Raw genomic sequence first — 14107 nt, 5'->3', positions numbered from 1 at the left:
GAGTCAAAAACACTGCAGCCTTGTTTGCTTATCGCTCACACTCCAATGGGAGAATTTCACTGGAGACATTTTTTTAGAACCGATATTTTGGACGATTCCACACTTCTATCTTCATGACAATTTTATTATAAGCAAAATCATAAATATACATACAAAGCCTGGAAATTTTATTGTAACTTCGTGAACACGTAGCGACTTGACAAATCTAAAAAAACTCGAACCCAGCTTTTTCAAAGCACCATATTGAGTCCCTTGCAATGTTATCAAGAGCGACGGTGTGGGTATGAAGTCAAGCTTGAGAGTTCTTACATTCCTATTGTTGTGGAAACTGCTGCTTGCCTAATCAGCTTCAGAATGTAGTCAACTGATTCTTCTGAGCTTTAATCTCACAACATTTTCAAGCAATCAGAAAAAATTACTCCCCCCCCCCCCAAAAAAAAGAGACAAAATGCTGTTAAAGAAGTAAAGATGTGTCCGAGTCTTTTCACGTGTTGGTTGTAAAACCTGAGTTTTCTTGGGCAGTTTTAAAAGAACAGTCAAGACATTTGAGGCAGCTCAGACGTTTTTTTTCAAGTGGTCAGTTCACATTTGTACGGGAGCAGCATCGAGTTGTTTGCTTCTTTCTTCACCTTCAGTTGCAGCGGAAGTGGTCACGGTGCTTGTCGGGGACTCATCTTAAACGTGGTCCTTGCTGCTAATATTAGTCTAATATTTACTGTTTGTTATTTATTTTTTGAAAATGTTACTAATGCAGACAAAAAACATTTTGTTTGTGTGCTAATGCACACAAATACTGTGAAATGAGTGTAAAATCTAAAAACAAATCTAATGGTAGCATTACGTTATTGTTGTCCCATGAGGTCACCAGTTTTACACCAGATCCCCCCCCCCACCCCTTTTTTTTAACCCTGACTTGGGACTGGCTGTGGCTGGATAATGCACTGGCAGGGAACCGAACCCATGCCAACTATTGAAATTTAAAAAGCTCACTGTCAGCCATTTTAGAACATTTATACAGATATAAAATTGCGTTCAATTATGATATGGATGGCAGATAAAAAAATATTCTGTCCTTTCAGCGGGGACAAAAAAATAGGTTCTGACATTTTCCGTTCTTTTATAATCAGCAGTAGAACAAATGTTGATTGCACAAAATGCAGACTCAAAAACCGAGCTGATCTCATCTTTAAAACTGGCTAATCACTGCCATCTACTGGTAGCTGTGCGTCAGTTAAGTTACGGTGGCGCCGCATCTGACGCTCAGCCACCGTTGAAAAAGGAAATTGACGAGTATGCTCGTCAATGGCACTGAATGAGTTACACTTGTTTGTGGCCAAAACAACGTCAAGTGAGCATGGAATGGATTGCTGACAATGTACGAGTACACTTTGTGCGAAAACAATGTGTGTGTTTGAAAAAACTAAAGGAAAACCCAAAACCATGTGAAGTGGTTGAAATGTGTCCAGAGGAGCCACGTTCATCTTCGGGAGTGACTCCCGTCCCGACTGCAGCTGCGCCTCCTGCCTCCTCGGCCGTACCGACTCCTGTCCCGGCTGCTGCTCCTGGAGTCGCCTCTGCTGTATCTTGGGCGGTGGCGCCGGCGGCTCCTCCCCCGGCTGTAGCTCCTCCCGCTGCTGCTCCTGCTCCTGTCCCGGCTGGAGCTTGTGCTCCTGCTCCAGTGGCTGTGGCTGCGCCTCCTGTCGCTCCTCCGGTGCCGGCTGGCGGTCCTGCTGCTCCGTCTCCGCCTGCTGCCGCTGGAGTGGCGCCTCCTGGAGCTGCGGTCCGCCTCCTTGCTGTACCTGCTCCTGCTCACCACCTCCTCTTTCCTCTTCTCCTCCTTCACATTCTTCTCCTTTGTCCCTTTTCCTGAAATGTCACAAGGCTTGGATGCTGGTTTCTCTTTGGCCTCTGCCGCCTTGACTCCGTTCACCTGACCCAGGACCGGCAGGGACGCAGAGTTCTCCCTGCCGGGATCCGGGGCCTCCTCGCTCCCTGCGGCGTCGTCCTGCGTGTCGGGCTTCTTCTTCAGCATGTTGGAGAGCAACTTCTCCCTCAGCTCCTTCTCCCGCCGCTGCAGGTCCAGGGCCCGTTCCTTCTCCAGCTCCACCTTGAGGAGCTCCTCCTGCTGCTGGCGCCGGCAGGCCTCGAGGTGCTGGCGCCGGGCGCGCTCCTCGTCCTGTCGAGCCTTCTCCCGCTTTTCCTGCTCCTGGCGTTGGGCGCGCTCCTTCTCCTCCTGCTTCTGCTTGGCCGCCTTTGAGGAAAATATCAAATCAAAAGCGCTGCGTGTGCGGGAATCGGATGCTCCTCCGACGTTACCTTGGCCCTGGCCAGCAGCTCGGCGATGAGCCGGATGGATTCCAGATTGCGCTGAACCAGGAGGAGCCTCCTTTCTTCCATGGCGATCTTCATTTGCAGCTTCTTCTGCTCCTCCTCCTGCTGCTTCCTCACCCGCTTCACGTTCTTCCGCTCATCTCGCTCCTGCAGCTTCTGCTCGCGCTTGCGCTGCTTCTCCTCCTTCTTCCTCTCCCGCTCCTCCTCTTCCTGCTCTTTCAGTTTGCTGGAATGGAGCACATTTGGTCTCGGTCCGCGTCTGCCTCCTCATTTGTTAAACGCCGGCCGGGTCTTACCGCTCTTGCTCTTTACGGCGCTCTTCTTCTTCCTTCTCCCGCCGCTTCTGCTCCTCTCGCTGCTTCTCCAACTCCTGCAGTTTGAGCCTCTCCAGGTTCCGCTTCTTCACGGCCGACTCGCCGAGATGCTTGGTGGTGTCAAAGGTCACCTGGAGAGGACGCAGACACCAAAGAGCGGTCTGAAAAACTTCAAATGTCCACATGACCCAAAAAAATTTAGATTATTGCCAGCCAAACTGCACCAGAACAAATAGGATATGGTCATTGAAACCATTTATTTTATTTGGTAACAGTAAGCAAATTTCCTGAAAATAAAATTAGCACTTTTCTCCAGTCTTTGACTGCCAAAAACGTTAAATAACGTTTAGTAAAATCCTATGGCGGAGTGCCAAAGACGTTAAAAGACGTTTGTTTCAAAACAGAGGTGAAACTAACCATTTTCTATTGTTGATTACTCAAAAACGGAATAAGGTAGAAACAAACTTTTTTTTCTGATGAAAGATGAGAGTCCAATCTTTCATTTGGTAGTATGTGTGTTTCCATAGTCCAAACACATAATTTTCTGTGGACCTTGAAAGATCAGTCAAAATGCTTAAAATCGGCTGGCACCCACGGCATCCCTTTTCTGAAAACGTCTCGCAGTCAAAGAGTTAAAAATGTTATAAAAGCCAATAATGTCATAATTTCTATTTTGATAGATTTAATTGATATCTTACATCATGCGTCTTTGTTTAGAGGCCGAGCAGTTCTAATCAAGTGGGCGGAACTTACTCTGATTAACTTTCTGCAGAGTTGCTTTAACACCAAATAAATCAACTCTTCTCAAATAACTCCAAAACTGACCATTTAAATCATACTGTGTTAAAAATATACACTTTCGGGTTTGAACTAAACTCTGAAACTTTTAACACCAAAATGTATTTATTTTTGCTGCGAATGTATTCTCATAACACAAAACGTAGAACTTTGGAATGAAAATGAACATATATATTACATTATGTGTCACGTTTTACATGATAAGTTTTGAGGGTAAAAAGATAAGACGTGAATTTAAAGAAAAAAAATTCTGAATGAGTTCGGTGCTTCTTTTTTTCCCCCATTTTCAGGCATTATTACATTTGCAGGAAATTATTACATTATAGGGTGCTACACAAAGTTATGAAAATACTATAATTGGATTCTATTCCAGTTGCTTTGCATGTTAGCAGTTTCTAGCACGCGTTCAAACGAAAAACTCAACCCCCCCTGAGGTCGAACAATTCCAAATTAAAACACCCTAATCTAATTGCAATAGCGTCTGTCACACACCGCCAAAGATGAGTATGCGTTTCGTTGTTCACGTCTTTTTACACATTAAGAAAGCCTGACCGTTAAGAAGGTTAATTAAAAACATTGGCGACAGGTTGATCTTTCTATTTTCCTTTAATCTGACGTTTCCACGCAAAATTGAATTGGATTGTGCTTCACCACTTTATTAGTAAACAAATCTTAACTTGATCTTATCTCTCTTGTCGCCAAGTAGAGATTTGTGCAACACACCTTTAATACTCATTTTAATTAGCCCCCCCCCCCTCCCCGCACAACATGAGCGGCTTTGATTCTCATTACAGTAAAAGGTCTTAAAAAAAGGAGCCTGGCGACTTGAGCTGAAACCAGCTCAACTGTGTCTTACACTTTGCCGCCTCCCACACGGCAGAGCTCCCAATTACGAGCGGTACCAACAGGTGCGTGCTGCTCAATCCCGTTCATGATCGCATATGAAAGGAGCAGGATGCCAGCTGGCCGTCTGTAATCCATTGCAATGATTGAGCGTACCTTTATGTTGCAGGCCACCGCCTTCCCGTCGTCTCCTTTCAGCATCAGCTTCATGCCGCGCAGCGTGTCCATGGCCTTGGTGAAGCCGTAGTATTCCTGATACTGAACATAAGCCTCAAAGTTCAAATGGCCCCCAAAACTAAACGTATTAAAGTTCTTGTCCAGCATCTCCTCCCTGTATGGGTCCAGCATTGGGATGTCCACGTTTCGCACCTGAATCAACAAACACAGTTGATGTGTTGACATCATTTCGCAGTTGAACTTTAGGTTTAGAAATATTTGATAACATTTTTTTTTTATATAATCCGTTGTGTTTTTGTTTTGTTGGTGATATTGAACATATATCCAATTTCCCTATACACCCTTATAAAACAAAAATAAATAAATAAATGTAGTTTGAAAGTTTTAAATTGAAGTTACCATGTAACCAGTAATAAGAGCCAATAAATGAATGAAATATTTCAGAGGTTTGGCCACAAAATGTAACCCTGTGGAACACCATACGTTCCGTTATATACATGTGAATTCATATTGCACTTATTTGTCCAATCGCTTTTTTTTTGTGTGTGTTCGACGTAGTTAGTAAGAAGGGATTACAATAATAAAGAAATCATACGACAGGAATGAATGGCGGGCGACCAGGGGTCGAAATGCCCCATTGAAATGAATGGCGGGCGACCGGGGGTCGAAATCCCCCATTGAAATGAATGGCGGGCGACCAGGGGTCGAAATGCCCAATTGAAATGAATGGCGGACTACCAGGGGTCGAAATGCCCCCATTGAAATGAATGGCGGGCGACCAGGGGTCGAAATCCCCCATTGAAATGAATGGCGGACTGCCAGGGGTCGAAATTCCCCCATTGAAATGAATGGCGGGCGACCAGGGGTCGAAATCCCCCATTTAAATGAATGGCGGGCGACCAGGGGTCGAAATTCCCCCATTGAAATGAATGGCGGGCGACCAGGGGTCGAAATCCCCCATTTAAATGAATGGCGGACTACCAGGGGTCGAAATGCCCCATTGAAATGAATGGCGGGCGACCGGGGGTCGAATTCCCCCATTGAAATGAATGGCGGGCTACCAGGGTTCGAAATCCCCCATTGAAATGAATGGCGGGCGACCAGGGGTCGAAATCCCCCCATAGATACCATCGCAACAGTTAAAAGTTACAATTTAGTGTGATCACCTGCAGCCGATGATGGCCAGGTGGGGCATATCCAACCTAGTCAAACCGCCCTAATCAGTCGCATTTCTGAGGCGGGCAAACCCGAGCTAACAGACGGTGGACTGAACCAATGAGCGAAGAGCGGACGTCAGAAAAGCGACTCGTTGGAAGTATTTTATTTATTTATTTTTTGGGGCAGAGACCGAGTAAAAATCCAACGTGGTTACTAGCCGAAGAGAGACAGTAGTGAGTGACGTTGCTCACGAAGTGGGTGTGGCTTGTCAGGCTAGGGCATACCATCACGAATCATACAAGTCGGGTGCGTGTCTTGACTTCCGCCAAACCTCTGATACTGACTAAACCCAGTTTAAAAAGCACTGATTCAGACAGTATTGCAAGAGTCGTACCTTGCCAAAGGCCTCAAAGACGGCGATGAGGACCTCCTCGCACGGCCGATCGGGAAAACCGCTTTGTTTCTGGCTGAACCAGCGGCAGGGCAGCCCTTCCAGGTGAATAGTGTCGGGTCGCTCACCCGGTAGAGTTTCATTCATGTCTTTGGCATCGCGAAAGAACGAGTCCCAGTCGTGCCTTGTCGGGAAGTCCACTTTGTTCTCCACTGCACGAACCTGGAGGGGAAAAATTCAAGTTGTATCCATATTTATTTTTAGCATTTTCATCAGTCTTTTTTTTCCCCCCATTTACCTTCAGTACATCAGTAAATCCACTAAGTTTGATGCTCTTCCCATCCAGGCGGCTCAACAGACTTTTAACAACCGTTTTGTTCTCGACTTCTCCCTCAAAACGAATGAAGTCCATGGTGCTCTTGGAGACCCGCAGGGCTGCAAACTGGTCGGGCACCACCATGGCCTTTACTCTCTCCATGACCTCCCAGTTGGAGATGCTCTTTCCCGGCAGCTTGAGTTGCGGAAGCGTCACGCTGACGGTCATTTTGGCAATGGGCTTCAAGTACACGTTGTGCTCGGCGGAAAGGCACACCGCCTCGGTGGTGTCGTGGACGATGGTGGTCATTGTGGCAGACGGCGCTGAAACCTGATGGAGGTTTGAGGAGACTATCGTTACAAAATACAGAATAATGTTAAAAAGGAAGTAGAGAGCGTTTTTTTTTAGGATATGGTTGAGCATATTTAGTGAACAAGCCACTTTCAATCCTGTTGTTTTTTTACAGAAAAACCTAGGAAAGTACAGAAAGTTCTAGGACTTGCGTTACAATATATATTTAAAATCCATATGACATATTTTTCACTTTAAAGAAATCCCTAGGGGTCGTTTATCTAGCACCACAATATTCTTTTCTGTCAGGAACTGTCGGATGCTCGTGGCATTGTGAGCAGCCACGAGTTATATCCTGCTAATCAAGCTAAGCAATCGCTGCAAGATCTCTTTGTATGTTCAACTCAAAGCTTGTAGTTTGAAATATATGTTTAGTGACACACCAGTGCTGGAAATTTTCGGACATACCTCATGTAGTTGTTCTCATGCGCTTACCAGTAAGTCATCTAACCTTAAATGGCGTGCTTTCCAAAGCTAAGATCAAACAAGTTAGTGTATTTCTAAAGCGCTATGCCAGTTTTGACACAAAATTAAGAATGCACGAACATTATTAGCCTTTATTGTAAAACAAATATTTGAATCCGTTACTAGTACAAGAGGCTACGGTGCCAACAGCGAGATATCTAAATGTTGCTTACAGGCTAGCCTAGTTAGCATGGATAGTTCCTTGACTCGCACTTACCTTAAAACCCCGCTCGTGTAATTTAAACAAAGCTCTTAAAAGTTCCCTTATAACGAAAATTTCAAATAGTTGCACATCTGGTAACCACGCGGTAAAAGACAATAAAATTGTTTTGAGGGGAGCCAACGATCCGAGGTAGCAAATTAACACAAGCAAGCCACTTCCGCATCATGTCAACTTTAACCTCAGAGCGGACCGACGAGTACTCACACAACACGTCGTGGTTGTCTACGACAGCGACACCAAATGGAAATGTGTGAGTTATGCATATTATTACGAACATTTTTTTTAATAAATAAAATAGTCCATTTTAAAAATGAATTAAATTAGATTGTCACTAATATATTACTATAATACAATTGTTATTAAACACATTTAATTTAAATAGATTATTCTTATTATTATTATTGCTGTTGTTTTTGTAGTCATCCCTTTTCTAAACAGGCAAAAAAAAAATGCCTGGCTGGATGGATGTTTAATTTTCTTATTACGTGTGACCAAAAAAAAATCACATTCTGACTTGCCACAAAACGGTGACCACTGTCTTACACAACGTTATTTGTAGTTTGCTGTGATGAATTGTATTTTTTGCATTTTTGGCTCCAGCAATGTGACTCTCTGAATATGACTCTTGGGGGGCTGAATGTGAGCCAGATTGAATATGGATTAGTCTGATGCGGGAGCACTAGTGGCACCGATTCCCTGAAAGAATGGCAGGGGAATTTACATAACAGGCATTACTCCCTTTCGCTGTGTATGTAGGTCAGTAGCTGCAGTCAGACAGCCTCTCTCTCTCTCTCTCTCTCTCTCTCGCCCAATAAGCAGTCATATAAAAGCGGCCTAAAGCAACTCTAAACCCAGGGCGAGACTTAAGTAATGCACCGATCTCCCAAATTATTTCAGTCTAGATGGGAAAGAATATAGGACGTCAACTGCGCTTCCATAACAGTGCGATGTGAGGCCACACAGCAAAACAGACTCAACGTATGAGTTAGCATATTTAAGGCCTCGGGGAACATGACACACGCATATTAAATGTGGTGAACAGGTGTGCAATGATGCTTCTACAATATGGAGAGCACTGTTAAACAGTCAGCTGTGGCTATTGTGCAAATTGGTGGACATCATGATGAGTATCAATTATTCAGCATCACTAGACAATGGCAGACTTGATGTCAGCAGGCAGTGTGTTAACTAATCTTGTGACTTGAGTTCATCATTAAACGTGAGGCAACAGGATAACCAAGTAATGCTTTATTTCACATTTAAGGTTGGGACAGAAAGTGGGCGTTCCCAATGGTAACTTCACAGTATTTAGGTAAACATTGTTACACACACTCATGCAGGTGAAAAATGATGTCTCGCACATTTTTACTTTTTGTACAACGTGAGACCAGACGTTTACAAAATACAAACCCGGAATGGAGGTGATCATTGAGCATAAATGCCATGATCAGATCATTTTAAGAAAAGTTGACATATAACACACAAGGATTTCAACAAATCATCAAGTATATTCTATTCTAAATTCTTATCTAGTCACGTTTCACAAACACCTAATTGTTACATTTATACATGTGAAGTTAGACCAGCTTTAAAACAAATGCATTCCCGAGTGTTGACTGTGACTGTGCTTGTGTGATTGCATATTTACGAACGTGTGCTACGTTGGTGGTCAAGGTCCCTGAACTCATCGCGTCATATTTAATGACATATTTTTTTCCAGCAGGTCTCTGATGAGGTAACACATGAAATAAGTGGCAAAATCTTGTCACTGTTTTCATTTATGCTTGAAATGAAATAGGAGTACTTGAGTTTGTAGCAACAATAATAAGAAGATTAAAATTTGAGGTGTATTTGGGGGGGGAAAAAAAGTATTACAAAATATAAAAGAGCTTGGTCAAGTTATCTGTACAGGCAAAATAACACCTCGTTTTGGTGAAAAGCACATGAAAACATGATCTGGTTTATAAATGTGGTAATTTGTAAATATAAAAACAGCAGTTGTCATATTAGTAGTTTGTGCTTACAATCTTGAAAGTGACAAGTGCAAATAGAACTAAAGTTGCGATGTGTAATAATAAAAAATAGGGGAAAAAATGAAAATGAAAGCCCTACTTTGTGTAGCTACATAATGCGCCACAAACACCATTTTTGTGATCAAATTCATCTACCCATGTGAAATTACAACACCCCCTTCACATCCTCCCTTTAAAGAAAAGAAAAAATTCAAGGATGCATTCATTGTCCGTCAAATAAATTATATCATGTGTAACAAAAAAAAATATTAAAAAATACGACCTAAATAAGTTAGTCCCTTAGTGAAGGAAAGAACAATAGGAACAAAAATGTCATTTCTTGGAAAAACAGTTTTGTCACTTAAAAACTTTTTAAAAAGGCTTGGCTGTACAATATACAATAAAATTGAAGTTATAAAAATCCATCCATAGAACTGAAAATAAATAAATAGCTGCTTTCGAGCGGCTTCATCCAAACAGGTTGGAGAGCGGCCGTGTTCTCTGCGGGATGCTGGTAAGCTCGTCCTCTCTCCCGACTTCCCCCGTGTCCCGAAAGGAGGCGCTATGTATAATCTGCGCTCGGTGTCGCCCCCGGTGCAGCCGAGCGTTCAGCCTGCCCAGGGACGACTTCCTCAGCATGCCCCCCTTGGTCCTCCCGTTGGCCAGCGCCTCCTCGGGGGCCCCGGTTGACTGGTTGAAGAGGCGCAGCGGGTTCAGGTTACCTTGGAGCACTTTGGGAAACCTCCATCCGCGTGCCCCGCCGCTGCTGACGTTTGCGTTGTCCGACTCCGCCCCCGGCGAGGTGACTACTCCTTGGTCCCGCAGATCTTTTGGCAAGGGTGGGGGGAGGTACTGGATGGCTCGCCTGCCGCTGTAATCCCTCACCTCGGAGTCCGCCTCCCAGTCGGACAGCAGCTCGCGCACCACCTGATCATCCAGAAGGACGAGGATGCATTTAAATTTCTCATCTTGGCCTATTACTATTACAATTCCACTAATGGCAGATGGTATTTTCCCAATGTTAAAAAATGTGCCTCGGCCTAATTAAAAAAATAATAATAATAATAATAAAAAAATTAAATAAATAAATAATAATAATAATAATAATAATAAACAAAATAAAAAAAACAAAAACAAAAATAAAAATAGAAATAAAAATTAAAAAATAAATAAATAAAAAATAAAATAAAATAAAATAAAATAAAATAAAATAAAATAAAATAAAATAAAAAATAAAAACAAAAAGTACTTGCAAACAGTGAAACCCCGCAAATTTACGGTTCAGGATTCAAATGTTCGCAGATTTTGGAGCCTATCCTCGGCTATTTGCCCAAAAAATTCACAGATTAGCTGTTTTTCTGCTTCGGCCAAAGCATTACAAGTGTTGCCTTGGAGCCAAGCAACTATGTTAAAGAGAGTTGAGGAGTTTCATGTAGTGCTTTGGCTCCATTTTGGCAGGTGAAACTGTACACAGTATTTATTGTGATACTTTTATAATAGGGCTACAAGATATTGGGAAAAACATGTGTTGAATTTTTCAAGATTGATATTGCAATATTCAGTGTACTCTCTTAGCTAATTAATAATTAAATAACTCACATTTTTATATTTTTAACGTTATTTAGTGTTACTAATTCGCAGACATCAGGGGTTTCAAACACATTTTTGATTCAAGGGCCACTTTCACACAAATTTGATATCAAGTGGGCCAGACTTATGTGTCAGTGGCCAAACAAGCTATAAATGACAAAATATCAGCTTTTTTTTGGGTGCAAATAATTATAAGCACATTCTGAACATATTCCCATTATCTTATTGCTATCTGAAATGTTTTAACAAAAACAAAGGCAACATATTTGCATCAAATTGAGTCAAATTTCAAAATGTCATTTAAGTGGTCATGACTCATCAGTGCGCCCTCTAGTGGAAAAATTAGCAACAACCGTTAATTTGAGTAAAAACTGCAGTTTGTGTTCTGTCCTCACAGGCCACAACCGGACCACGGGCCGTATGTATACCACCACTGCCCGAGAGAATTTTTCACAGATTAGATGGCGATGCACATTTAAGGTTGATTGGTCAAAGCAGATACAAGCGTACAATTATATATATTTTTGTTCTATTGTGCAATATAATATAATATAAACTTTTTTTGATTATGCATAGAATTTTCACACAATACAAAAAAATGAGTTAAAAGCCGTTAGCACGTCTGCCTCTCAGTTCTTCGTTTCTGGGTTTGAATCTTAGCTCCAGCCTGGTCAGCATGTTTGCACGCATTGTCGCCAGCTACTCCTGCTTTAACTCCCGCATTCCAAAAAACATGCTCGTTCGGCTCACTGAAGACTTTGCCTAACGGTGTGAATGCGAGCGTTGTTTTGTCTATACGAGCTCTGCGATTGAGTGGCGACCAAGCCAGAGTGCAACCCGCCTCTTCCCCGAAGTAAGCTTGGATCGACGCCAGCTCATCTGCAATCCTAATGAGGATAAAGACGGCTATAGAAACTCTTGCTCTGTTGCATTCCTTGGCCAAGCATAGTTACTCGTTTGGGGTTTTGTTTATTTAGAATTCTTACTTGTTTTTATTGTTCGTAGCTTGTGCAATGTTACATCGCAGTACAGCACTTTGGCTGTTGTTTAACATCTTCGACTGCTACTTGTATCACATGACCAGTCCGCATCTTACCTGAGTGTGTCCATGCATGGCCGCCAGGTGCAGAGGTGTGTACCCGGCAGCGGACCTCACGTTGACGTTGACGGGCACGCCGTTGTCCTTGGCGAACGTCAGAAGCTGGGAGAGGAGCTCGGCCTTGCCCTGCTTGGCTGCCCAGTGGAGGCAAGTGAAGCCGGTGACAAAATCTTTCTTGGCGACCAGGCCGGCCTCCACGGCCAGGAGGGGCTGCAGGCTCTCCCAAAGGCCGTCCGAGGCGCACAGCATCCACTCGTGCTCCATCGGGTCCAGCGTCACCGAGGCGCAGTCGTCGTCGGTGACCGAGGAGAGGAGGGACGCCGAGTCGCCGTCGCTCCTCATGGAGTCTCGCAGGCGAGGACCTCGATTGATGAGAGACCGCCGAACCTGCGAAGGGAGATGAGACCAAACATTTTTTTTGCATATTTTCTGTCAACACTAACCTCACATTGTAGACTCACCTGAGGAGAACAATTCATCATCAGCTCGATGAAGTTCCTGCGACTCCCTTTGGGTGTGTTGACGTCAAGATTGTGCTCCAAGCCTTCTATGGTGCTGTCCTCAGACAGGCAGCTGGTAAGCAACGCACGCTGGGACCCTTTGGACACCCTGCGAGACCCTCGGACTTGCTGGCTTTGGGAGCTGGCGGGATGGTCCAGATCGGGGACCCCGATCATGGGAGCCGACTCGCGTCGTCTTCTGTCCCTCAGCTTTACCTCCACATAAGCGGGAGTAGCGCTGATCTTGTTAGACTGGGACGGGTCGGACTGCTTGGCATCATCCATACTACAAGAAGCCCCTATGAATCCATTGAAAAATGTTTATACAAATATATATTATGCAGGTTTTTGGAAAGTGTGTAACCATGCAAGCGCAAGAACATGCCAGCTCCACACAGCTAAACACTCATTGTGCTGCCTAGTCCATATTCTAAAAATAAAATTACACAAGAGAGTGCACGAGAACATCACAAAGGAGGATTGGGGCCACATGCAGAGAAACAGGTAGAAAAGGATTGTGATGTCACACGATATCCGTAAAAACTATTTACTTTGTCACTTAAGCCGCAAAGCTGATATCGACCCGTTTTTGTTTTGGTGTATTTAACTGCTTAACATATTTTGACATGCATTTCAAGGGGTGGAAAGTAGGGCTGTGGAGAGTGAACTCTATTTGCACGTTGTGGGGTATGATATTGTCCAAAATCAATATTAGGGCCACTAAATATTAACGTAAATCAACAAATGTTAATTACACATAAAGCAGAATGCAATACGGTCAAGCGACAGGTTGTAAGTCCACCAACAACCACGAGAACGCGGTTCGATCACCACTCACCTGTTTGCTGTTTGTTGTCAGGGTTTCCGCTGACGAGATTGTTGTTGTCCGGTGTTTCGTGCACGTTTCCGTTGCACTCGGTCGCGTGCTCGTGGTTGTCTGCGTCCACGCGCGTCACGGTGCGCGCGACACAACCCTCCTTCAAACGCACATAATTCACGCCGCTTTCCACTTCCACGACCCCGAGCGTGTCCACGACGCGTTTCAAATCCTCCTCTTCCTTCAGCGGGTCACTTCCACCGCCCCACGTCGCCGCGAAGTGATCGATCAGCTCCATCTGTTGGACTCTCCCTCCTCGCTCCATTAGGAAGTCATGTACGGCTTGGACCGTGCACGGGGACGCCATCATTATCATCATCCAATCAAAACGATTAATTACATGACACCAGAACGTTTGGAAATGGGTCCGTTGTCATTTCGCGGTGGTTGACAGCCGATGACAGCATCTTCACAGGGCCTCCTCCTTTCCTCCATCATGGGCTGATCAGTTTCGAGCCATGGCCGATAGGGGACGCACAATTCTATTAATCTATCCCGTCATCGTGTTACATTAAAGTACTTCAAGTAAATTTGTTATGTAAATTTTCATGACAAATTAACTTCATATTGTCGTACTCGAGGGAGGCGATATTCTGTATAATATGTTTATTTTTGTTTTGAGTTATACGTACCATAAAATTATTAGAAATATGTCAAACATT

At 43.9% G+C, this 14107-nt stretch overlaps 2 protein-coding genes across 2 annotated transcripts; both read right to left on the bottom strand.

Annotated features, from left to right (window-relative positions):
- Positions 1–995: 995 nt before the first annotated feature.
- On the bottom strand, positions 996–7558 carry akap17a (A kinase (PRKA) anchor protein 17A). The gene is made up of 7 exons (XM_077580342.1): positions 7362–7558; positions 6311–6658; positions 6016–6234; positions 4443–4655; positions 2628–2776; positions 2317–2557; positions 996–2251 (listed from the first exon to the last, which is right to left on the bottom strand). The coding sequence occupies exons 2-7, from the start codon at positions 6635–6637 to the stop codon at positions 1478–1480; spliced, it is 1923 nt and encodes a 640-aa protein (XP_077436468.1). The 5' UTR covers positions 6638–6658; positions 7362–7558; the 3' UTR covers positions 996–1477.
- A 1042-nt stretch (positions 7559–8600) lies between these two features.
- Positions 8601–14091, bottom strand: sowahca (sosondowah ankyrin repeat domain family Ca). Its single transcript, XM_077579710.1, has 4 exons — positions 13407–14091; positions 12530–12867; positions 12066–12455; positions 8601–10306 (listed from the first exon to the last, which is right to left on the bottom strand). The coding sequence occupies exons 1-4, from the start codon at positions 13762–13764 to the stop codon at positions 9848–9850; spliced, it is 1545 nt and encodes a 514-aa protein (XP_077435836.1). The 5' UTR covers positions 13765–14091; the 3' UTR covers positions 8601–9847.
- Positions 14092–14107: the final 16 nt, after the last annotated feature.

The sequence above is a fragment of the Vanacampus margaritifer genome, chromosome 11, assembly GCF_051991255.1.
Source record: "Vanacampus margaritifer isolate UIUO_Vmar chromosome 11, RoL_Vmar_1.0, whole genome shotgun sequence".
Lineage (NCBI taxonomy): Eukaryota > Metazoa > Chordata > Actinopteri > Syngnathiformes > Syngnathidae > Vanacampus > Vanacampus margaritifer.
The sequence above is the reverse complement of the archived record's forward strand: the minus strand, read 5'-3'. Positions and strand labels throughout refer to the sequence as shown.

What these genes read in the sequence shown, in the direction of transcription:
- sowahca (XM_077579710.1), bottom strand. Translation starts at nt 13,764, where the DNA reads ATGATGATAATGATGGCGTCCCCGTGCACGGTCCAAGCCGTACATGAC. An exon ending in TGACAACAAACAGCAAACAG is followed by an intron (nt 12,868 to 13,406) that starts GTGAGTGGTGAT and finishes ATGGATTCATAG; the next exon opens with GGGCTTCTTGTAGTATGGAT. An exon ending in CCATGCATGGACACACTCAG is followed by an intron (nt 10,307 to 12,065) that starts GTAAGATGCGGA and finishes CTGGATGATCAG; the next exon opens with GTGGTGCGCGAGCTGCTGTC.
- akap17a (XM_077580342.1), bottom strand. Translation starts at nt 6,637, where the DNA reads ATGACCACCATCGTCCACGACACCACCGAGGCGGTGTGCCTTTCCGCC. An exon ending in CGGTGGCCTGCAACATAAAG is followed by an intron (nt 2,777 to 4,442) that starts GTACGCTCAATC and finishes CGTCCTCTCCAG; the next exon opens with GTGACCTTTGACACCACCAA. An exon ending in CGCCGTAAAGAGCAAGAGCG is followed by an intron (nt 2,558 to 2,627) that starts GTAAGACCCGGC and finishes GCTCCATTCCAG; the next exon opens with CAAACTGAAAGAGCAGGAAG.